Source organism: Salvelinus namaycush, chromosome 24 (assembly GCF_016432855.1).
Source record: "Salvelinus namaycush isolate Seneca chromosome 24, SaNama_1.0, whole genome shotgun sequence".
In the NCBI taxonomy this organism is placed as follows: Eukaryota; Metazoa; Chordata; class Actinopteri; order Salmoniformes; family Salmonidae; genus Salvelinus; species Salvelinus namaycush.
In genome coordinates this window covers 14,937,221-14,963,544 of record NC_052330.1, presented here as the reverse complement: position 1 = coordinate 14,963,544, position 26,324 = coordinate 14,937,221, and the positions used below count along the sequence as shown (strand labels likewise).

General features: G+C 41.5%; 2 protein-coding genes across 3 annotated transcripts in view; both read right to left on the bottom strand.

Moving 5' to 3' along the window:
* Positions 1 to 4,731: 4,731 nt before the first annotated feature.
* LOC120019225 (UI) lies at positions 4,732 to 5,229 on the bottom strand. Its single transcript, XM_038962548.1, has one exon. The coding sequence runs from the start codon at positions 5,227 to 5,229 to the stop codon at positions 4,732 to 4,734; it is 498 nt and encodes a 165-aa protein (XP_038818476.1).
* Positions 5,230 to 9,684: 4,455 nt separating this feature from the next.
* The window catches only part of LOC120019438 (protein Mpv17), a 31,761-nt gene continuing 15,121 nt past the window's right edge, over positions 9,685 to 26,324 (bottom strand). For both annotated transcript variants that reach the window (XM_038962728.1, XM_038962727.1), the window contains exons 3-8: positions 25,652 to 25,767; positions 20,525 to 20,617; positions 18,353 to 18,448; positions 10,358 to 10,390; positions 10,216 to 10,268; positions 9,685 to 10,086 (exon numbers count right to left, since the gene is read on the bottom strand). In XM_038962728.1, coding sequence (XP_038818656.1) covers positions 10,017 to 10,086; positions 10,216 to 10,268; positions 10,358 to 10,390; positions 18,353 to 18,448; positions 20,525 to 20,617; positions 25,652 to 25,767 — 461 coding nt within the window. In that variant the 3' untranslated portion in view covers positions 9,685 to 10,016. The remainder of the gene's footprint in view (positions 10,087 to 10,215; positions 10,269 to 10,357; positions 10,391 to 18,352; positions 18,449 to 20,524; positions 20,618 to 25,651; positions 25,768 to 26,324) is intronic.

Below are 26,324 nucleotides of genomic sequence, written 5' to 3'. Positions count from 1 at the left end.
TCTGCTGCAGAAGATACGTTCATTAGAGTTACCAGTCTCAGAAATTGCAGCCCAAATAAATGCTTCACAGAGTTCAATTAACAGACACATCTCAACATCAACTTTTCAAAAGAGACTGTGTGAATCAGGCCTTCATGGTCAAATTGCTGCAAAGAAACCACTACTAAAGGACACCAATAATAAGAAAAGACTTGCTTGGGTGCCAAGAAACACGAGTAATGGACATTAGACGGTGGAAATCTGTCCTTTGGTCTGATGAGTCCAAATTTGAGATTTTTGGTTCCAAATGCTGTGTCTTTGTGAGACGCAGAGTAGGTGAATGGATGATCTCCGCGTGTGTGGTTCCCACCGTGAAGCATGGAGGAGGTGGGATGTTGTGGGGGTGCTTTGCTGGTGACACAATATATCAGTGATATATTTAGAATTCAAGGCACACTTAACCAGCATGGCTACTATATAATTCTGCAATTATACGCCATCCCATTTGGTTTGCGCTTCGTGAGACAATCATTTGTTTTTCAACAGGACAATGACGCAACACACCTCCAGGCTGTGTAAGGGCTATTTGACCAAGAAGGAGAGTGATGGAGTGCTGCATCAGATGACCTGGCCTCCACAAACTCCCAACCTCAACCCATTCGAGATGGTTTGGGATGAGTTGGACCATAGAGTGAAGGAAAAGCAGCCAACAAGTGCTCAGCATATGTGGGAGCTCCTTCAAGACTGTTGGAAAAGCATTCCAGGTGAAGCTGGTTGAGAGAATGCCAAGAGTGTGCAAAGCTGTCATCAAGGCAAAGGGTGGCTACTTTGAAGAATCTCAAATATAAAATATATAACACTTTTTTGGTTACTACATGATTCCATTTGTGTTATTTCATAGCTTTGATGTCTTCACTACTATCATACAATGTAGAAAATAGTAAAAATAAAGAAAAACCCTTGAATGAGTAGGTGTGTCCAAACTTTTGACTGGTACTGCAGATCATGGCCCTCACACTGGGCATTCAGCTCTGTTAAAAAGGCCAAAAGCTCTGCCTCCTGGTGCCTTGGGACCTCAGCTTGCACAGGTAGTGAAGAATAGACCTCTCCTGCATTTCCAACGACACACACACATCTGAGCCATATTTCTGTAACCTGTGTCATTACTTATAATACATAGTTAGAAATAACTACTGCCCCACCTTGCGTGTGCTGGGTGTTTTGGGGTTGTTGTAGATGTATGGACCTGACACTGAGTCCTCACAGGAGCTGACCTTGTCACTGGGGCTGTCGACCCCTCATTGATTGAAGGAAGAGAAAGAATTCTGGTGGGATGATAAAGATTGTGTGTGTGTGTGTGTGTGTGTGTGTGTGTGTGTGTGTGTGTGTGTGTGTGTGTGTGTGTGTGTGTGTGTGTGTGTGAGAGAGAGAGAGAGAGAGAGAGAGAGAGAGAGAGAGAGAGAGAGAGAGTGAGAGAGAGAGAGAGAGAGAGAGAGAGAGAGAGAGAGAGAGAGAGAGAGAGAGAGAGAGAGAGAGAGAGAGAGAAAACCACAGTGAGAGTTTCTGACTATGAATGGAGACAGATCACTGGAGGCCGTCAGACATGTATCAGAGGTTGACGCATGCCGTTTTCTGGCAACAAGCTGTTCCAACATTAACTCTTCACACTACAAGTAGGATAAGACAGAACAGAATGGCCAATTCCATGATCCTTGACATGTACATTAATAAAATAAAATCAAGCTTTATTTATACAGCACATTTCAGACATGGAATACAACGCAATATGCTTTACAGGAAAAAAACGAATAAAAAACCAATGAAAATACAAGCTGAAATATTTACTACACAACAAACATAATATAAAAAACTAAAGAATGACAAACTGAACAACTAGAAAGCACCCTAAGGAAATGCAAAGCTAAACATATGTTTTAAGATCTCTTTTAAATATGCCCACAGTTTCGGCCCCCCTCAGGTTTTCTGACGGGCTATTCCAGAGGCTGGGGGCATAATAACTAAAGGCTGTCTCTCCATGCCTATTGGTCCTAGACTTTGGTATAGTTGAAAGGCCAGTGCCAGAGGACCTGAGGGACCTACTGGGTACATCATTTAAAAGCATGTTTGACGTGTTGGGGTGCACAATCGTGGATAGATTTAAAAACCAATAGCGGGTGTCAAGTGGGGTTTCTCATGGAATCTAAGGGGAAACCATTGTCTTGCTTATATTATCATTTTTGGCCTCCGAGATCTGTAACAGACATAGCTGAAGACTACACAGGCAAATGTAACATTTCGGAACAGAGCATAAAGCTCAAACATCACACAGTTGAAGGCCTCCCTTGCCACCCACCAGATATACTGTATATACAAAAACCTGTGTATTGTGTGTAAATATGATAAACTAAGAATAATCAAATGAAATGTATACCACTGTTGGTTTGAATTGAGCATGTTGTAAAGTAGGAAGAATACATTGTTGTGTCATGTTTTTATCTCACCTCACACTCCTACTAGTGCTTTAACCGAAAGGTCGCATGTTCGAATGCTCGAGCCGACTAGGTGAAATCTGTCTATCTGCCATTGAGCAAGACACAACCCTAATTGCTCCAGGGTCGCCATCAATAATGGATGATCTCTGGCCGTGACCCCATTCTCTCAGGTTCTCAGGGAGAGTGGGATACGCAACAACAAAAAGATCTAATTCACACACCACACACTTGTACAGGTTACACACTTGTACATGTGTGAAACAGGACATTTTGACTTCCTCTTCATCTTACAACAACCTTAACTTTGACGAGTTCCACAAGTATGACTAATATTGTAGAGACCCGAAGCAGCTGAAAGACTACTCATGAAAGTGTAAGACAAAACTAAATGATCTGACTGTATAGCATATGCACATTCTAGCTTCAGCTTACAAAGTTGTATACAAAAAAAAATCTCATTATGATATCCCCTCTCTCTTTTTAAGCAAATGTTTGTGTTACCAACCCTGACCTTGAGCTACAGCTGCTGCTTTGATCTCCAGTGGGATTTGAGATGGTGATAACCACCGAATTAATCATTGAATGCATCTCTATGGTGTTAACACAGTGAGGAACAAGGCAGCAGATCCACCACCATACTGACAGTCTGAGTCATTGAAACACCAGGCTGGGGGGCATTTTGATGAGTTCTCACAAATTCGCAGAGACTCTCACCAACCATTACACCATTATCTAGGCTTCCACATGTTATGCTTTTAAAAAGAAGACGTGCAACTGCTGTAAAGTTACATTTAATGAGAGTTAAAGGCGATAACTGCAATGAATGTTTGGCCATGGAGGTTAGATATTTGGCCATAGGGGTTTTGCAATGAGTGTATAGCCAGAGTTTAAGTAAATATGCAAGGAGTTTATTTATATTTCAATAGGCAATAGGATATTCAGCAGCATCTGTTTACAGATGTAGGAATAAACTATTTTGGTAGACAAGTCAGCAGAATAGTTTCCTTTATTACATTCACTACTGTACGAGACTATGACAAACTCAATGGACATTTTTTCAGAACTTTTTTTAATTAAAAAATATAAATGGCAAAAAAGCTTTTCTTTACTGCTAAACCATGTGATCATATGATATGTCCATGATTGGGGCTTTGACAAAACAGTCAACATAAAATGAACCATTAAATGTTTTTCTTAGTTTAAGGTAAGCATGCTAGGTACAGTACAGAGGATAGTGTACTTGCTTGGATGGAAAGATAATAAGGAGAGTGGGAGTGGCGTTAAGTGTAGGATATGTTCACTTTGTCTCAGATTAGATTGGAGATTAGTTGTATCACAGAAACCTACAGGAAATGCCAGACCCCATACCTGAAACAATGTGAAAAGGCTTCTTCTGCTGGCTAGATGGCTGCCTGCCAAGTGAGCTAACAAACCAAGGGCAAATGGATAATCACTATAAATTAAACAATTGGCATACAGCAAATACAGTAATGAAATGACAATATTACATGAGTGCTTTACCTGATTTGTTTTAATCTATGCCGGTGATAAGGCCCTAGTTCAATCTTTTTCAGTTGTTGAACAAAAATACATCTCAGGAAAAGGACACAATGTATGTATCTATATTGACTGAGCCTTGTCCCTTAAAGTAAGCAACAATATGAGTCACACAACTAACCATTGAAAGATCACATATGGGTAGCCAATATCAATTTGCACAGCATTATTTTCCTCCAATGTGTTATAAAAGGCCAATAGCATGTAATGCTGGAAAAAATGACTAGCCTACCTGCCTTTGTTATTTACCTAGTACCAACCATTTAGACTACGACTAACAAAACATGTTGCACTTATTCCACATGAGGGCAACTTGTAACTCAATTTGTGTCTGGCAATATTATTGTTGTAGGCCAACTACAATGCTCCGGACATCCAAAGGTGAGAATACACTATAGAGGTGTGAGATCCGGAGTATTCACACTATGCCATATGTTAGGGAATAGTTGTCAAGGCGCCTCACTATGATTCCATTGTAGATGGGGTCTTGGCAGTCAATAATTTATTGCCCGTTGATTTTGAAAGGCTTTTTGGACAGGTGGGGAAGTTATTTTTATGCATCTTATGATGAAGAATGACAGAGAAACCAACGGTTAAATAAAATCTAAACTATTTCGTGGGTCTGAGAGTGCCAGGGGCTTTGTTGTTTTCTGTGAGATGTTTTATCATGATGTTTTCTCCCTTGTTGACGACACTTGCTGTATCACTTTCCAACTTCATCCAGATACTTGCGGTTTAACTCCGCTTGCTCCTTCTGGCTCTCGATCCTCGCCATTTCGATCATATTTCTCAGAAGGTGGAAAGTGAGGTCGATTGAAATTGGGGGGTCATCGTTTCTCTTGGTCAGCTCCACGAAGTCTTCCAGGCTGTTGCCCTCCTCAAGCGCGCGCTGCTCCTCCAAGGGCGGCAAACTGCGCGCCAGGTGACCAAGACCCCTCGTGCCCAGGGGCGTCACCTCAAAGGGAAACTGTGGCGGGAGACCTGCCTGCAACCGGGGATTTCTTTGCAAATACCTCAGTATCTTTTCTCCTATAAGGTAGGAAACTGCGTTATCACCAGCCTTCAGCAACACCTCCTCCAGCTGACTCTTGTAGCCGTGGCCGTCGAACATTGCCAGGTCCCGTGGTCGACAGACACTGGGGGGGATGTGAGAGCTGAGGAGAACAGTGGCAAGGAGCAGGATCAAGGGAACAGGCTTCATAGTGCTGGACAGACGGACAAAACGGTGCCCTGTTACGGAGAGAGGTGTACAAATATTAGCAAAAAGCACTGGAACTCAAAGTAGACTCAAACTTTAAATGGCACATATTTAACAATTGTGTTCAAAGCAAAAACAAATAGGCTATCACCAATTTACAAAAATTAGCCTAAAGGCAAGCTTAATAACATAAACAGTAATAAACAACAAACGTAACAAAATAATATGTTTCTCTTTACATTATAAACATATGCATGTGAGTAGGCTATTTATAGGCGTGGTTAATTGTCACACAATGGATACATACATACATCGTTGAGCTACTGAAACAAGCATGCACATGCTTCTTCAGCTTTGTAAATAAGTAAAATAAACATACATTGTTTTTATGATACAAAAATGACCAACGAATTGCTGTGTGTACTTGATATTCTCAATTCAGCACCAGAACTCTCAGCACCTCAAACTTAAAAGGTGAAACAAAAGAAAGCTAAATAAACCACTTACCGGTACTTTGTCTCCTTAATGCTGAAAAAGTTGCACACCGGCTAGAAAAGTGTCAATTGAGACCCCGGTCCGAAAAGTCCCGCTAAATGTCGATTGGAGAATAACGCCTCTTTCTTAAGGGTTATATATACATCCAACATCGTTCCATTGACGTCAGTGCAAGTGCATAAACTGCTTGTAAATGAGGCGACTCCGTTTGAAGTAAAGGCAAGTGTTTTGAGGGACAGCTTATTATGCTGCAAGCCAAGGTCTGCTCAAAAACATTTAAAATGTTTCCATTTGAGTCATTTAGCAGACGCTCTTATCCTGAGCGACTTACAGACTTACAGTGCAAACGTTAGAATATTTTTTTCAGAACAGTTTGTCGATCTGATATTCTATTTTTCCATTAAGTTAGCCTACCTCAACCTGTCACATTATCCCTAATTAAGTCCGCAAGGCAAAACCAGTTATTGTTTCACACGGTGTTGGTATGCCTCCAGTGAAACTAAAATAACAGAACGCACCGCAAAAAAACAACACATTTACTTATTAAAAACAACCAATTGTGGAAGTTATAACAAAGTGATTCGTCAAAGTGTAAAGCTGCTCCATGTACCATGAATCTGGACTCTGAATAAACTAGTCTAGAAATGATGAACCGTTGTCGTGATGCCTTTATGCATGGTTTAACATCTAAGCGAGGCAGAGCAGAAGTACACAGCGGGGAAACGTGCAGAGGGCGCAGAGAGTACTGTCCACGGTACTGAAAAGGTTTATGCCTGTGATGCAAGTTCATTCTAAATGAAAACTACACAAAATAGAGGAATACGTCATATTTAGCTGATACAATCCGAGAGCTATTAATGCATTGAAAACGAATTTAAAGCCACCCCCATGTATTTTTGTCAGATACATTTAGTTCGTTATAGAAAAGATTCCTCTTTTCAGAAATAGCCAGGCTAATGGATTTGTCTGTTTGGTCCCCCAACTATTTTTCTAACACACTTTCTTTCGCTTGGAGAAGTGTGGCATATTCAACAATGGTGCAAAGTTGGGGTCAAAGCCACTCATTGTCACCTTTTAAACAGAAGTTAAAGAAATAATTAGATATTAAAGAACAGACAGATATGGCTTTAATATTACAATTCCTTGTACATTTTAAAAGTATAGTGTATACAATTTAAGCTTAATACAGCATTTTAAAATTGTATGTTCATTATTGCTGGTAATGTCATAAATTGAAATGAGAAAACAGAAATCAAGTAAGCTACTGTTTAACAGCAGAGTAAGTCACTGAACAAAAATATAAATGCAACATGTAACAATTTCGAAGATTTTACTGAGTTACAGTTCATATAACGCAATCAGTCAATTGAAATAAATTCAATAGGCCCTATTCTATGGATTTCACGACTGGGACTAAAGATATGCATCTGTTGGTCACAGATACCTTTAAAAACAAGGTAGGGGCGTGCATCAGAAAACCAGTCAGTATCTGGTGTGACCACCATTTATTTGCCTCATGGATTTGCATATCAGCCTGTTGATTGTGGCCTGTGGAATGTTGTACCCCTCCTCTTTAATGGCTGTGCGAAGTTCCTGGATATTGGTGGGAACTGGAAACACGCTGTCATACACGCCAATCCAGAGCATCCCAATCCTGCTCAATGGGTGACATGTCTGGTGAGGAAGAAGGCCATGGAAGAACTGGAACATTACCAGCTTCCAGGAATTGTGTACAGATCCTTGTAAAATGGGGCTGTGCATTATCATGCTGAAACATGAGGTGATGGGTCGGATGAATGACAACAATGGGCCTCAGGAACTCGTCACAGTATCTCTGTCCATTCAAATTCCCATCGATAAAATGCAATTGTGTTCTTTGTCCGTAGATTATGAATACCCATACCAGAACCCCACCGCCACCATGGGGCACTCCGTTCACAATGTTGACACCAGAAATCAGCTTGACCACATAACTCCGTGGTCTGTGGTTGTGATGCTGGTTGGACGTACTGTCAAATTCTGTAAAACAACGTTGGAGGCAGCTTATGGTAGAGAAATGTACATTCAATTATCTGGCAACAGCTCTGGTGGACATCCCTGTAGTCAGCATGCCATTGCACGCTCCCTCAAACCTTGAGACATCTGTAGCATTGTGTTGTGTGACAAAACTGCACATTTTAGAGTAGCCTTTTATTGTCCCTAGCACAAGGTGCACCTGTGTAATGATCATGCCGTTTAATCATCTTATTGATATGCCACATCTGTCAGGTGAATGGATTATCTCGGCAAAGGAGAAATAACAGGGATGTAAACAAATCTGTGCACAAAAACATTTGAGAGAAATAAGCTTTTTGTGCATATGGAAAATATCTGGGATCTTTTATTTCAGCTCATGAAACATGCGACCAACACTTTACGTATTGCGTTTATATTTTTGTTCAGTATATATATGTCAACTACAGTCTGCCTGACTATCAACTTTTTATAGCATTAATAGTAACTTTATATACGCTACCGGTCAAAAGTTTTAGAACAAGGGTTTTTCTTTATTTTACTATTTTCTATACTGTAGAATAATAGTGAAAACATCAAAACTATGAAATAACACATATAGAATCATGTAGTAACCAAAAAAGTGTTAAACAAATCAGAATTAATTTTATATTTGAGATTCTTCAAATAGCCACCCTTTGCCATGATGACAGCTTTGCACACTCTTGGCATTCTCTCGACCAGCTTCACCTGGAATGCTTTTCCAACAGTCTTGAAGGAGTTCCCACATATGCTGAGCACTTGTTGGCTGCTTCTCCTTCACTCTGCGGTCCGACTCATCGCAAACCATCTCAATTTGGTTGAGGTCGGGGGATTGTGGAGGCCAGGTCATCTGATGCAGCACTCCATCGCTCTCATTCTTGGTAAAAATAGCCCTTACACAGCCTGGAGGTGTGTTGGGTCATTATGCTGTTGATAAACAAATGATAGTCCCACTAAGTGCAAACCAGATGGGATGGTGTATCGCTGCAGAATGCTGTGGTAGCCATGCTGGTCAATTGTGCCTTGAATTCTAAATAAATCACAGACCGTGTCACCAGCAAAGCACCCCCACACCATCTCCTCCATGCTTTACAGTGGGAAATACACATGCAGAGATCATCCTATCACCCGTTCACCCACACTGCGTCTCATAAAGACACAGCTGTTTGAATCAAAAATCTCAAATTTGGACTCCAGACCAAAGGACAAATTTCCACTGGTCTAATGTCCATTGCTCGTGTTTCTTGCCCCAAGCAAGTCTTTTCTTCTTATTGGTGTCCTTTAGTAGTGATTTCTTTGCAGTAATTCGACCATGAAGGCCTGATTCACACAGTCTCCTCTGAAAAGTTGATGTTGAGATGTGTCTGTTACTTGAACTATGTGAAGCATTTATTTGGGCTGCAATTTCTGAGGCTGGTAAATCTAATGAACTTATCTTCTGCAGCAGAGGTAACTCTGGGTCTTCCTTTCTTGCTGTGGTCCTCATGAGAGCCAGTTTCATCATAGCGCTTGATGGTTTTTGTGACTGCACTTGAAAATACTTTCAAAGTTCTTGACATTTTCCGTATTGACTGACCTTCATGTCTTAAAGTAATAATGGACTGTCGTTTATCTTTGCTTATTTGAGCTGTTCTTGCCATAATATGGACTTTCTGAATACCCCCCCCCTACCTTGTCAAAACAAGCTCAAACGCATTAAGGAAAAAAATTCCACAAATTAACTTTTAAGAAGGCACACCTGTTAATTGAAATCCATTCCAGGTGACTACCTCATGAAGCTGGTTGAGAGAATGCCAAGAGTGTGCAAAGCTGTCATCATGGCAAAGCGTGGCTATTTGAAGAATCTCAAATATATTTTGATTTGATACTTTTTGTTTTTTGTTAAACACTTTTTTTGTTACTACATGATTCCATATGTCTTATTTGATAGTTGTGATGTCTTCACTATTTCTCTACAATGTAGAAAATAGTAAAAATAAAGAAAAACCCTTGAATGAGTAGGTGTGTCCAAACTTTTGACCAGTAGTGTAGATGTGACAAAATTTCACAAAAATCTTTCACTATGCAAAAGTTTGAGTTTCAAGTTTCTTTTTTTCCCAAGTTTGAATATTTCATAGTGTTTGTTAACAATTTTTTTCCTGACTGCTAACTTAGTGTGCGATTCACAGCTTTCTGGATTCAGTGTATCACACTATTTGCAGGTGTAAAAGTCTCATTGATAGTCCTATATGTGTGAGGTAGGGCGGGTCCTGAAATATCCATCACATCTTATTGGCTTTCCAGGACAAGTAGGAATTCCAGCCGATAGCTACAATCTGGACCACAGCCAATCTGCAAGACAAGAGTTCAATACTGACACATCACAGCTGAATAAATAGATCAATGCCATTGAATAGATCAATATGGAAATAAAATGTATATGGACTACATTGATGTCACTAAACCATCCCAGGGGCTCACCGGTGGTGCAGTGGGATAAAATAGAAGTTGGCAATCTGGACTGCAGGCCATAGCTGAAAAAGAGCGGAACACATTCAATGAAACATTACAGAGTGGTTCATACAGTAAATAATATTTTAAGCCTTTCACAGGAATAACTTACATAGTAATTTGAGATCAAGGCATCTGTGTAGTCCTGCAGAGAATAAGATGGACACAGAGACCTTTACGTTAGAGCTTAGAAGGATTGTGTATTTCTAATAAAAACATCTTCACTGATCCTCACCCGGATGCCTTCTTCCAGTTCACACCTGTGTTGACCTCTAACCCTGACCAGGTAGGTAGGGGCTATCAGTCAAGCTGTGAGGGGTTACAGTATGTGTTGGCCCCCCTCTGGGCCAGTCACAGTGACAGCTGACAGCACAGCACCATAGTCTCAAGTTATTAACAACTGTGGGTCAGTGCCATGTCTTGCTCCCTCACATCACATGGCATATAAAACAACCAGCCATCTGGAACAGCCAGGACCCTCACTAAGCCTGGCCCATCTCCCTAAAGGTCAACCCAATAAGATTGGATGGATTTCATTCTTTTTTAAATGTCTTTATTGGGAAAGACTAGGTGTGTAAAATAATCCAATGTTCCCAGAAATGTTGTCTTTGTTTTCTTTGGCGTAACAGTTCCTAATTACTAGAAAACAAGGCACCGGCCACCTGGGGTGAAAACACCGGAGTACTACAACATCAGAGACACACGGTGGCGTTACCAAAATCCTTCCCCTTTGGAGAGCGGACATCTTTCATTCTTCTTCTAGGGCTGAAGAGACAACTAACTTCTTTGAGCTCACGAGGCTGCAGTTATGCGTCCATGGAACTGTTTGGCCAGCGCCCACCATATGTTCCCTTAATTATGACACACTGAGCTCTGAGAATGTCATAAAACCATCAAACTGTCACATAATGAAAACGGTAATAGGTAGACGAGTTTTTAGTACTTGTTTTTGTGTTCCCAGGAGGTAGTGTGCGCTTGACCTTTTTGCTTCAGTATTGGCATTCAGCAGCGCGAAGCAGAGCGACTGACCGCATGTGTAGAAGAATGGATGCACTCAAAATGGACATCTCCGACCTTCACGTTTACAACCCATTCATCATTTCATAAAGAAGGGAGGGAGGGAGGTCAGAGCTAAGACATACATTTTGATCTAGCTCTACAGGAGCCATAGAGGAGGTAGGTACTGTAGCATCAGTGGCCATCGAAATAAGCCACATGAATAACCAAGTGGTCCCGGGGGAGAGCTTGACCCACACTATAAGATGAGGTGAAGTGAAGTCATAGTTGGGATGGGCCTGTGACGTGATTGACACCAGAGCGGCTTGCCACTAGCTATTGAAGAGCAGGGCTGAGGACTGAGGAGGATGCTGCATATGGAAGATTCCACGCCAGGAAGGCACCAAAATATTTTTGGTATGTCAGATTGTTCCGGCAATTCTCAAATAGAAACTTGATTGGAAGGAAGGATGTTTGATAATCTTTTTACATTTGCATCCCAAACCATTTTTGAGAAAATCATGATGAAAGTGGCAATTTTAAGGCCCTTTTTATACATGCCTCTTGTAAGACTCCATGAGCCATGAACCGCACATGATACAGACAACATCTTGGTGTGCTAAAATATGGAGTGTCTAGATACTGAAATAAACATTTTCACATTAATTTATTCAACATTAACAATATTAATATCTCATATCTCATTATATTTGGAACAATATTCTCTTCAAACACGTCAAATTTCCAGACTGGGTACTCTTAAAGATATGACATAGACATTGACATTATGGTCATTAACCAATTACATTCAGCAAGTCACCAGCAGAAGGAGTTCCCTTTGAATCTTCAATATAAGCCTACTAGAAAGTGTGTGCCCTCAAGCCTAAAGGGAAGCAAAAGTAATTCCGCTACCCAAGAATAGTAAAGCCCCCTTTACTGGCTCAAATAGCCGACCAATCAACCTGTTACCAACCCTTAGTAAACTTTTGGAAAAATTGTGTTTGATCAGATACAATGCTATTTTACTGTAAACCAATTGACAACAGACTTTCAGCACGCTTATAGGGAAGGACATTCAACAAGCACGGCACTTACACAAATAACTGATGATTGGCTGAGAGAAATTGACGATAAAAAGATTGTGGGAGCTGTATTGTTAGACTAATGCAGCTTTGGACATTATCGATCATAGTCAGCTGCTGGAAAAACATATGTGTTATGGCTTTACATCCCCTACTATATTTTGGATAAAGAATCTAACAGAACACATAGGCAGTTCTTGGAAGCCTCTCCAACATAATCCAGGTAGAATCAGGAATTCCCCAGGGCAGCTGTCTAGGGCACTTACTTTTTTCAATCTTTACTAATGACATGCCACTGGCTTTGAGTAAATGTATGCAGATGATTCAACACTATACATGTCAGCTACTACATCAAGTGAAATCACTGCAACACTTAATGATCTGCACTTAATTTCAGAATCGGTGGCAAGGAATAAGTTAGTCCTAAATATTTTTATTACGAAAAGCATTGTATTTGAAACAAATCATTCACTAAACCCTAAACCTAAACTAAATCTTGTAATAAATAATGTGGAAATTGAGGAAGTTGAAGTGACTAAACTGCTTGGAATAACCCTGGATTGTAAACTGTCATGGTCAAAACATGTTGATACAACAGTAGCTAAGATGGGGAGAAGTCTGTCCATAATAAAGCATTACTCTGCCTTCTTAACGACACTATCATCAAGGCAGGTCCTACAGGCCCTAGTTTTGTTGCACCTGGACTAATGTAAATGTACACGGAGAGCTAACATTAATAAAATACATGTAAATCTCTCGTGGCTCAAAGTGGAGGAGAGATTGACTTCATCACTACTTGTTTTTGTAAGAAGTGTTAACAAGCTGAATGTACCGAGCTGTCTGTTTAAACTACTAGCACACAGCTCAGACACCCATGCATACCCCACAAGACCTGCCACCAGAGGTCTCTTCACAATCCCCAAGTCAAGAACAGACTATAGGAGGCGCACAGTACTACATAGAGCCATGACTACATGGAACTCTATTCCACATCAGGTAACTGATGCAAGCAGTAAAACCAGATTTTAAAACCCAGATTAAAAATACACTTTATGGAACATCGGGAACTGTAAAGAGATGCACACAAACAGGAACAGACACACGCACACACTCTACACACACGTACATTGTAATATTGTTGAATGGTGGTATTATATATTTTGTATTGTAGATATGTAGTGGTGTAATAATGTTATATGATATACTGTTTTATATTTGTTTTATGTGTGATGTAAGTGCCTTTATGTGTTTGAAACCCCAGGAAGAGTAGCCTTGGCAGCAGATAATGGGGATCCCTAATAAATACAAATACATTTTTCCAGTAGCAGAGCACCAACTCTGACAATTTGAAGTACTTGTATAGTACAATAAAAAAAAGGGTACTTTTGAGGTAATCATATTCATATTTTTTATGTTGAATAAATGAATGTGAAATTGTATTTCAGAATCTAGAAATACTCCATATTTTAGAGCACACTATAAGGAGTATAATGACACCAAGATGTTGTCTGTATCATGTACGGTTCACGGATCATAGGGTTTTACAGGAGTTATGTATAGGTCTGAAAAGTGCATAATATGGCCACTTTCATCAAGATTTTCTTAACAATGGTTTGTGATACAAATGTAAAAAACATGTCAAACACCCTTCCTCCCAATTAAGTTTCTATGCGAGAATTGCCAGAACAATCTGAGACACCCAAAATATTTTCGAGCCTTCCTGGTGTGGAATCACCCATATGTCCGCAAACATTCCCACGTGTCACTAATGTCCATTTTAACTAGTACTGTCTATCAGACTAAGTTCCATCTGGCTTTAGATGGGGAAGGTGTGGTCACATTATTGCCTTTCACCACACATTTATTTCACATCACAGTCTTGCCTAATGAGCACAATTGCCATTTGTTTTCTGTCTTTTCTGACATTTTGGTGACTGCCCTTTCGGCCTCATTTAAACTCAAGCGCCTTCCTTACATAAATATTTGATGGTCCGCCGAGCAAGAAGAACGGTGGATGAACACCCCCCCCCCCCCCCCCCCCCACACACACACAAACACACACACACACACACACACACAAACACACACACACACACACACACACACACACACACACACACACACACACACACACACACACACACACACACACACACACACACACACACACACACACACACACACACACACCTTCTCTAAGACATGAGTCACCAGCGCTATTTCAACCCTCCTTCCCTTCATTCCTTCATCCCTCCATGGGAGAAAATAGCTTTAATTATACTGGGGCAGAGATGGAGGTCACTCAGCTTGTTTCCTGGAGAACACAGAAGAGGAGAGGAAAGGAGTTCCTCTCAGTTTTGGAGCTACAGGGGTACCTACAGGGATCTGACAGTCCCTGGGCTCCAAGGTCAACGCTACACACCTCTGTCTCAGACCACGTTGATTTTTTGTGATTACAAAAATCAGCATGTACAGTTGGAGTCGGAAGTTTACATACACTTAGGTTGGAGTAATTAAATCTCGTTTTTCAACCACTCCACAAATTTCTTGTTAACAAACTATAGTTGTGCCAAGTCGGTTAGGACATCTACTTTGTGCGTGACAAGTAATTTTTCCAACAATTGTTTACAGACAGATTATTTCATTTATAATTCACAGTATCACAATTCCAGTGGGTCAGAAGTTTACATACACTAAGTTGACTGTGCCTTTAAACAGCTTGGAAAATTCCAGAAAATGTCATGGCTTTAGAAGCTTCTGATAGGCTAATTGAGATCATTTGAGTCAATTGGAGGTATACCAGTGGATGTATTTCAAGGCCTACCTTCAAACTCAGTGCCTCTTCGCTTGACATCATGGGAAAATCAAAAGAAATCAGCCAAGACCTCAGAAAAAAAATTGTAGACCTCCACAAGTCTGGTTCTTCCTTGGGAGCAATTTCCAAACGCCCGAAGGTACCACGTTCATCTGTACAAACAATAGTACGCAAGTATAAACACCATGGGACCACGCAGCCGGCATACCGCTCAGGAAGGAGACGCATTCTGTCTCCTAGAGATGAACGTACTTTGGTGTGAAAGTGCAAATCAATCCCAGAACAACAGCAAAGGACTTTGTAAAGATACTGGATGAAACAGGCACGAAAGTATCGATATCCACAGTAAAACAAGTCCTATATCGAAATAACCTGAAAGGCCGCTCAGCAGGGAAGAAGCCACTGCTCCAAAACCGCCATAAAAAAGCCAGACTATGGTTTGCAACTGCACATGGGGACAAAGATCGTACTTTTTGGAGAAATGTCCTCTGGTCTGATGAAACAAAAATAGAACTGTTTGGCCATAATGACCATCGTTATGTTTGGAGGAAAAGCCGAAGAACACCATCCCAAACGTGAAGCACGGGGGTGGCAGCATCATGTTGTGGGGGTGCTTTGCTGCAGGAGGGACTGGTGCACTTCACAAAATAGATGGCATCATGAGGCAGGTGGATATATTGAAGCAACATCTCAAGACACCAGTCAGGAAGTTAAAGCTTGGTCGCAAATGGGTCTTCCAAATGGACAATGACCACAAGCATACTTTCAAAGTTGTGGCAAAATGGCTTAAGGACAACAAAGTCAAGATATTGGAGTGGCCATCACAAAGCCCTGACCTCAATCCTATAGACAACTTGTTGGCAGAACTGAAAAAGCATGTGCGAGCAAGGAGGCCTACAAACCTGACTCTGTTACACCAGCTCTGTCAGGAGGAATGGGCCAAAATTCACCCAACTTATTGTGGGAAGCTTGTGGAAGGTTACCTGAAACGTTTGATCCAAGTTGAACAATTTTAAGGCAATGCTACCAAATACTAATTGAGTGTATGTAAACTTCTGACCCACTGGGAATGTGATGTAAGAAATAAAAGCTGAAATAAATCACTCTCTCTACTATTATTCTGACATTTCACATTCTTAAAATAAAGTGGTGATCCTAACTAACCTAAGACAGGAAATTTTTACTCGGATTAAATGTCAGGAATTGTGAAAAACTGAGTTTAAATGTATTTGACTAAGGTGTATGTAAACTTCCGAATTCAACTATATATATTTGCAACTCATGCTTAAAACCTTTTCTCAATAGGGGGGCGCCATTTCGACTTTGTAAAAATTTGTTCCCAAATTAAACTGCCTCGTACTCAATTCTTGCTCGTACAATATGCATATTATTATTACTATTGGATAGAAAACACTCTCTAGTTTCTAAAACCGTTTGAATTATATCTGTGAGTAAAACAGAACTCATTTTGCAGCAAACTTCCTGTCAGGAAGTGAGAAATCTGAAATCGGGCACTCTGTTCCAGGGTCAGTTTATTAATTTGCATGTAATCTATGGGTCGACATGCACTGCATACGCCTTCCCCTAGATGTCAGTAAGCAGTGAGAATTTGAATGGGGTGTCTAGGTAGATCTGAGGCCGTACAAAAGCTCTTGGAACCGGGTGTGCAGTCTTTTCAACTTTCGTCATGGCGCAAGACAGACCTCAGGATTGCATTCTGAAAAGCTCTCGTTATAGGCGTTAGATATATCCGGCTCTGATTTTACTCGATATAGGTGTTAAAAACATCATAATGTAGTTATTTTAAACCGAGTTATATCAGTTTATATCAGTATATTGCGATTTTCGGTATTTTATTTGTGCTGCGTTATGGTGAGTTGGACACGTCTTCGCCACATGGCTAATGTTTGCTGCTAATTCCAAAGTTGAAGACGACAATCTACAACCGAGCAACGATTATTCTGGACAAAGGACAACTTGCACAAGATTCTGATGGAAGCTCATCAAATAGTAAGAACTATTTATGATGTTCATTCGTATTTCTGTTGAAAAATGTTAAACTATTATTCCGCCATTAATTTCAGTGCGGTCTCGCTTTAACGCACGCTGTATGTCGTAGTAACGTTAATTTTAAAAATCTAACACAGCGGTTGCATTAAGAACTAATGTATCTTTCATTTGCTGTCCAACCTGTATTTTTTAGTCAAGTTTATGATTAGTTATTGATTAGATTAGGTGCCTCTCCCAAGATTTCTCCCGACATTTTGTTTGCAGTTTGGCTACTATTCTCATTGTATAACCACGATTTGTGCCGCTAAATATGCACATTTTTGAACAAACCATATATGTATTGTGTAATATGATGTTATAGGACTGTCATCTGATGAAGTTTTGAGAAGGTTAGTGAAAAGTTTAATATCTTTTGCTGGTTTATTCGCTATCGCTAACGTGCATGAATCAATGCTGCTGTGTGGTTGGCTATTGTAGTAAGCTAATATAATGCTATATTGTGTTTTCGCTGTAAAACACTTAAAAAATCTGAAATATTGGCTGGATTCACAAGATGTTTGTCTTTCATTTGCTGTACGCTGTGTATTTTTCATAAATGTTTTATGATGACTATTTAGGTAATTCACGTTGGTCTCTGTAGTTATTCTAGTTGCTTTGGTGAGATTTTGTGATGGTGGCTGCAATGTAAAACTATGATTTATACCTGAAATATGCACATTTTTCGAACAAAACATATGCTATACAATAAATATGTTATCAGACTGTCATCTGATGAAGTTGTTTCTTGGTTAGTGACTATTTATATCTTTATTTGGTCGAATTTGTGATAGCTACCTATGCAGTAAAAAAATGGTGGAGAAAAAAAAGTTGGGTCTTTTGCTATCGTGGTTAGCTAATAGAAATACATATCGTGTCTTCCCTGTAAAACATTTTAAAAATCAGAAATGATGGCTGGATTCACAAGATGTGTATCTTTCATCTGGTGTCTTGGACTTGTGATTTCATGATATTTAGATGCTAGTATTTACTTGTGGCGCTATGCTAGGCTATGCTAGTCAGCTTTTTTACTGATGAGGGTGCTCCCGGACCCGGGATGAGTACCAAGTAAAAGTTAATGTATGTTATTTAATGATCTTATTCTTTGAGGTTTAATGTATGTTTCATTGAAATCAGTGGAGAAAAGTCATAATGAGATGAGCCTTACCCTCTTGAGCTTGGCAACGTTCTCCTCCACAGTCAGTCCATTCAAGGTTCCAGAGATCCCCAGGAAGGCACCCAGGAAACACGGTGCAAAGCCCAACTGTTGATACATGACAAGAAAAAACACTGTTTTATCCGTCTGTGTACATGTGTGTGTCTGTGTGATGTTTTTGTGTGTGTGAATGTAGAAAAAACACTGTTTTATCCGTCTGTGTACATGTGTGTGTCTGTGTGATGTTTTTGTGTGTGTGAATGTACATGTTTATATAAATGTTCATGTGCGTGCAAGATGAGTGGAAAATAAGCTCAGTGAGTTAATGGAAGCATACTTTTTCCATGGACATTGTGCATACAAATAAGGATGCACACTGGCCACTATTAAAAGGTTTCAAAAGAAAATTGGATAATTGCGATGATTATGATGAGTCCAGTTGGGCCCTGAAAGTAGAGTGCCTGTAGGATGTTGTTACCTCTGCAGGGTTCTGCATATAAGCCAATGATGTCATAATACATATTTACGGAAGTGAAAATGGCCATTTTTAAAACACAGACCCATGTAGGTTTTTATTGATCTTTCATGCAACATTTCTCAAATCACCAAAAGCATAGTCACTGAGGAAACGGTTATACTTGTATAACATACACTATATATACAAAAGTATGTGGACACCCCGTCAAATTAGTGGATTTGGCTAGTTCAGCCACACCCGTTGCTGACAGGTGTATACAATCGTAAAATCGAGCACACAGCCATGCAATCTCCATAGACAAACACTGGCAGTATAATGGCCTTACTGAAGAGCTAGCTTAGTGACTTTCAACGTGGCACTGTCACAGGATGCCACCTTTCCAACAAGTCAGTTTGTCAAATTTCTGCCCTGCTAGAGCACTTACAGTCAACTGTAAGTGCTGTTATTGTGAAGTGGGAACGTCTAGGAGCAACAACGGCTCAGCCATGAATTGATAGGCCAAACAAGCTCACAGTACGGGACAGGCGAGTGCTGAAGTGTGTAGTGCGTAAAAATCATCTGTCCTCAGTTACAACACTCACTACCGAGTTCCAAATTGCCTCTGCAAGCTAACAGGCGGTCCACAAACAGGCAAATAATGGCGCAGTACAACAGTGGTGTACAGAATGGCATCTCGGAAAGCACAACTCGTCGGGTCCTTGTCAGGGATGGGCTATTGCAGCAGATGACCACACTGGGTCCCACTCCTAACACTGGACAATTGAGGAGTGGAAAAACATCACCTGGTCCGACGAATTCCGATTCCTGTTCCGTCATGCTGATGGCAGAGTCAGGATTTGGCGTAAGCGGCATTAATCCATGGTCCCATCCTGCCTGGTGTTAACGGTAGCAGACTGGTGGAGGTGGTGTAATAGTGTGAGGAATGTTTTCCTGGCACAAGTTAGGTCCCTTGATAATAATTGAGCAACGTTTGAATGCCACACCTTGTAGAATCCGTGCCCCAAATAAGTCAGGCTGTTCTGGAGGCAAAGGGGGGTCTGACCCGGTACTAGATGGGTGTACCTAACAAACTGGCCACTGACTGTATAGTGACAGGACATATTATTTGGGGGGGAGTGGGTCTTTAAGATCACAAATTTGCCCTGGAATCGCTGTTTTGTGTGTGAAAATAGCTGTGCAGTGAAAGGAGATCGTGGAGAGTATGCATCCTTCAGAGTGTACACTAATCCCTCCTCCAGGAGAGGGCCGCGCGGTGCTCGCCTCTCATTGTCCTCTCTAATCCTGTGCATTCACAGATCCCAAATCATGTTAGCTGCGTATTATGCAAGTAGGCGTTTGTTCCCCCACCTGTCAATGCAGGGATTGGTTGACAGACGCTGAAGGGGGCTTCAACCTTTAGGGGAACAGGCAGAAATAGATTCCTCTGATGCATGTCACACCTATTCATTCAGCTCTGGCTGGCACCACAGTGACAGGCATTTTTGATGGCGCCTTAACCTGGGGTCCATTCATATTTGGAATGTTTGTTGATGTAAGATTTGTGACTAGAGGAGTCATATGCAAGGGTTAATAACCAGCCCATTAGAGGACAGAGAACTTACCTAAAGCAATATTAACCATGTTAAATTATCTATTCATGTAAACTGGCTGGTAGATGTAAACTGGCTGTTTTTTTACTTAATTGCAGCCACCCAGATGCCCCTCACCTGATCGACAAGCATTTTCTTCATGGCAGCACTTTTAGTCCCCCCAGTGACCAGCTTGTCCAGAACCTTGTACCAGCCACCTATTGCAGGGCCCTGGGGTTGAAAAAAGAACAATCAGGATACTTCACACAGATTCATCACGAAAAGACTGATGGCGTAACAGCAGGAATCAATCATGGAAAATTATTATGCTTTCAGAACATTCCGGAAACAAATATGTTTGACAACAACAGGGTTGGTGTCAATTCAAATTGAAGTCAGTCAATTCAGGAAGTAAACTGACATTCCAAATCAATAATTGAAAAAAGGCACACACACACACACACACACACACACACACACACACACACACACACACACACACACACACACACACACACACACACACACACACACACGCACGCACGCACGCACGCACGCACGCACGCACGCACGCACGCACGCACGCACGCACGCACGCACGCACGCACGCACACACACACACACACACACACACACACACACACACACACACACACACACACACACACACACACACACACTAACAGAGTTTCTCAGCTTTCTGTCATGTCAGTCATGTCACCGAGTCTGTGAGAAGGAGTGTTTGAGAGGGAACATCTGTGTGTGGCGTGTCTAGGAACCTTGGTGCTGTGGCCTGGCCTTAGGTGGTCCTTGGGTCAAATCAAATTAAATGAAATTGTATTTGTCACATGCGCCGAACACAACAGGTGTAGACCTTACAGTGAAATGCTTACTTACAAGCCCTTAACCAATAATGCAGTTTTTAGAAAAATAAGTGTTAAAAAATAGATCAGTAAAAAATAAAAAATAAAAGTAACAAATAATTAAAGAGCAGCAGTAAAATAACAGTAGCTAAGCTATATACAGGTAGTACCGGTACAGAGTCAATATGTGGGGGCACCGGTTGGTCGAGGTAATTAAGGTAATATGTACACTACCAGTCAAAAGTTTTAGAACACCAACTCATTCAAGGGTTTTTTCTTTAGTTTTACTATTTTCTACATTGTAGAATAATCGTGAAGACATCAAAACTATGAAATAACACATATGGAATAATGTAATAACCAAAAAAGTGTTAAACAAATCAAAATATATTTTATTTGAGATTCTTCAAAGTAGCCAACCTTTTCCTTGATGACAGCTTAGCACATACCCCAACCATAAGCCATGGATTACAGGCAATGGCCACACTGAGCTAAAGGCTAGAGCTGCCGCTTTCAAGGAGCGGGACACTAATTTGGATGCTTATAAGAAATCCCGCTATGACCTCCCACGAGCCATCAAACAGGCAAAGCTTCAATACAGGACTAAGATCAAATCCAACTACGGCGGATCTGACGCTCGTTGGATGTGGCAGGGCTTGCAAACTATCACAGATTACAAAAAATAGCAGGGAGCTTCCCAGGGACCCAAGCTAACCAGAAGAGCTAAATACCTTTTATGCTCGCTTCGAGGCAAGCAACATTGAACCATGCATAAGAGCACAAGCTGTTCCATACGACTGTGTGATAACGATATCCGTAGCCGATATGAGTAATACCTTTAAACAGGTTAACATTCACAAAGCTGCAGGCAAGTGTCTTCACTGACATTTTCAACCTCTCCGTGACCCAGTCTGTAATACTTACATTTCAAGCAGACCACCATAGTCCCAAGAACACCAAGGTAACCTGTAGCCAAGGTAACCTAAATGACTATCGCCCCGTAGCACTCACATCTGTAGCCATGAAATGCTTTGAAAGGCTGGTCATGGCTCACATCAACACTATCATCCCAGACACCCTGGACCCACTCCAATTTGCATACCGCCCCAACAGATCCACAGATGACGCAATTTTATTGCACTCTACACTGCCTTCTCCCACCTGGACAAAAGGAACACCTATGTGAGAATGCTGTTTATTGACTAGAGTTCAGTATTCAACACCATAGTGCCCTCAAAGCTCATCACTAAGCTAAGGTCCCTGGGATTAATCACCTCCCTCTGCAACTGGAGGCTGGACTTCCTGACGGGCCACCCCCAGGTCGTAAGGGTAGGCAACAACACATCCACCAAGCTGACCATCAACAAAATGGCCACTCAGGGGTGTGTGCTTATTGTCCTCCTGTACTTCCTGTTCACCCACGACTGCGGCTATGCATGACTCCAAAACCATAATTTAGTTTGCTGACGACACAACGGTGGGAGGCCTGATCACCGACGACGATGAGACAGCCTATAGGAAGAAGGTCTGAGACAACAACCTCTCCCTCAACGTCAGTAAGATAACGGAGTTGATTGTGGACTACAGGAAATGGAGGGCCGAACATGCCCCCATTCACATTGACGGGCTGTAGTGGAGCGGGTCAAGAGTTTCAAGTCTAAGAATCTATAAATGGTCCACACACACCAACACAGTCGTGAAGATGGCAAGGTCCTCAAAAAGTTCTACAGCTGAACCATTGAGAGCAGCTTGACTGGCTGCATCATCGTTTCGTATGGCAACTGCTCGACAAGGTGCTACAGAGGGTAGTGCGAAGGCCCAGTACGTCACTGGAGCCGAGCTCCCTGCCATCCAGGACCTCTGTACTAGGGGATGTCAGAGGAAGGCCCTAAAAATTGTCAAAGACTCCAGTCACACAAGCGGTACCAATGCCCCAAGTCTGGAACCAACAGGACCCTGAACAGATTCTACCCCCTAAGACTATTAAATAGTTAGTTAAATAGTTAGTCCGGGAGGCAATTTGGTTATCTGCATTGACATTTTTAGCTTTTTTTGGGACTCATCACATACGCTGCTGCTACTGTTTATTATCTATCCTGATACCAAGTCTTTATTTCTAGTTATATGTACATATCTACTTCAATTACCTTGTACCCCTACACATTGACTCGGTTCTGGTACAGTGCATTCAGGAAGTATTCAGAACCTTGACTTTTTCCACATTTTGTTCGGTTTACAGCCTTATTCTAAAATGTTTTAAATAAAACATTTTCCTCATCAATCTATACACAATACCCCATAATGACAAAGCGAAAACAGGTTTTAGAAATTTGGGCAAATGTATAAAAAATGTATAACAGAAATACCTTAAATTTCTTTTTATTTTTTATTTAGTTTTATTTTTTTATTTAATTTGTACTTGTACCCTGTGGGAATTGAACCCACAACCCTGGCGTTTCAAGCGCCATGCTCTACCTACTGAACCACACATGACCTAGAAATACCTTATTTACATAAGTATTCAGACCCTCGGTTATGAGACTCAAAATTGAGCTCAGGTGCATCCTGTTTCCATTGATCATCCTTGAGATGTTTCTATAACTTGATCGGAGTCCACCTGTGGTAAATTCAATTGATTGTAAAGTCATAGACCTGTCTATATATGGTCCCACAGTTGACAGTGCATGTCAGAGCAAAAAACATGCTATGAGGTCGAAGCAATTGTCCGCAGAGCTCAGAGACAGGATTGTGTTGAGGCACAGATTAGGGAAAGAGTACCAAAACATTTCTGCAGCATTGAAGATCCCCAAGAACACAGTGGCCTGGAATAAGTTTGAACCACCAAGACTCTTCCTAGACCTGGCCGCCCGGCCAAACTGAGCAATCGGGGGAGAAGGGCCTTGGTCAGGGAGGTGACCAAGAACCCGATGGTCACTCTGACAGAGCTCTAGAGTTCCTCTGTGGAGATGGGAGAACATTGCAGAAGGACAACCATCTCTGCAGCACTCCAATCAGGCCTTTATGGTAGAGTGGCCAGACGGAAGCCACTTCTCAGTAAAAGGCACATGACAGCCCGCTTGGAGTTTTCCAAAAGGCACCTAAAGGACTCTCAGACCATTAGAAACAAGATTCTCTGGTCTTATGAAATCAACATTAAACTCTATGGCCTGAATGCCAAGCGTCACTTCTGGAGGTAACCTGGCACCATCCGTACGGTGAATCATGGTGGTGGCTGCATCATGCTGTGGGGATGTTTTTCAGCGGCAGGGACTGGGAGACTAGTCAGGATCGAGGGATGAAAACCTGCTCCACAGGGCTCAGGACCTCAGGCTGGGGGTGAAAGTTCACAATGACCCTAAGCACACAGCCAAGACAACGCAGGAGTGGCTTCGGGTCAAGTCTCTGAATGTCTTTGAGTGGCCGGACTTGAACCTGATCGAACATCTCTGGAGAGACCTGAAAATAGATGTGCAGCGATGCTCCCCATCCAACTTGGCAGAGCTTGAAAGGATCTGCAGAGAAGAATGGGAGAAACTCCCCAAATACTGGTGTGCCAAGCTTGTAGCATCATACCAAAGAAAACTCAAGGCTGTAATCGCTGCCAAATGTGCTTCAACAAAGTACTAAGTAAAGGGTCTGAATACTTATGTAAATGTGATATTTCAGTTTTTTTATTTTGAATGAATTAGCAAAAATATCTATAAACCTGTTTTTGCTTTGTCATTATGGGGTATTGTGTATAGATTGATGACGGGGGGGATGACAATGTAATTCATTTTAGAATAAGGCTGTAACCTAACAACATGTGGAAAAAGTCAAGCGGTCTGAATATTTCTGAATGCAATGTATAGCCAAGACATCGTTACTCATTGTGTATTTATTATTACGTGTAATTACTTTTCTATTTTCTTTCTCTCTGCATTGTTGGGAAGGGCCCTTAAGTAAGCATTTCACTGTTAGTCTACACCTGTTGTTTAAGAAACATGTGACAAAGACAAATGTGATTTGATTTGAGCCCACGCTTCCCAGCTGTTCTCTCACTCCTTCAGAGACCTACTCATACCTACTTGTGGCTGCTATTGACGCACAGTCACAGATCTGATCCCATATAACAGCTGGCCAATGTAGTGTTTGTGACAGCACAATGATCCTCTCCATTTAACATGACCACAAACAAACCTCCTCTCCTGTGTGTGTGTGTGTGTGTGTGTGTGTGTGTGTGTGTGTGTGTGTGTGTGTGTGTGTGTGTGTGTGTGTGTGTGTGTGTGTGTGAGAGAGCACAACCCAATATGCATGTGTGTAGTGAAAGTGAAGTCAAGACTGATACACTGGAACTAACCAGTCCTTTGAGGTGAGACAGTGAGTTTAAAAGAGAAGAAGAGTGAGGAAGAGGAGGACTCACGACAAAGAAGAATCCGATGCTCATCATCTTGGCCGTCCGTGTCACGTTGTGATTGGCCAGACCCCGCCTCTCAAGCACCTGCTGGGAGATGACATCACCCACCCCCACCAGCGTGCCTGTAGGAGAGAGAGGGGAGAGAAAAGAGGGAGGGAGGTGAGAGGAAGTGAGCGAGAGTGAGTAACAGAGAAGATCATTGGGATGTGGTCATCTGCCGCTCTGTGCCAGCAGCCAGGGGACACGTGCTTAGACAGACACATGCCAACCTGTGATGGTGCCAACGACAGAAAAAGCAGTAGAAGCCCATTCAAAGACATCAGCCCCCATTAACCATTAATACCCTGTACACCTACAGACCTTCACAGGGTTCAAAGACAAGCCCCCTGCCTCTCTGCTTTACTGATAACATCAGACGTCACAACTGATGATTATCAAACATAATGTACCTAAAAAGAATCAACATTGACTCACCACATACACCACTACTGTTATAATTGTTTTAACGAGTGTACTATAATAAATCTCTATGGTTTTGAGACCTAAATATACTGTAGTTACACTGGTGCAGAGGAATGGTTGACTGGGCATTTGTCCTACTCTACACATGTCCACTCCTTACAAAGATTGTTACATTTACATTTTAGTTATTTCGCCTACGCTCTTACCCAGAGAGACT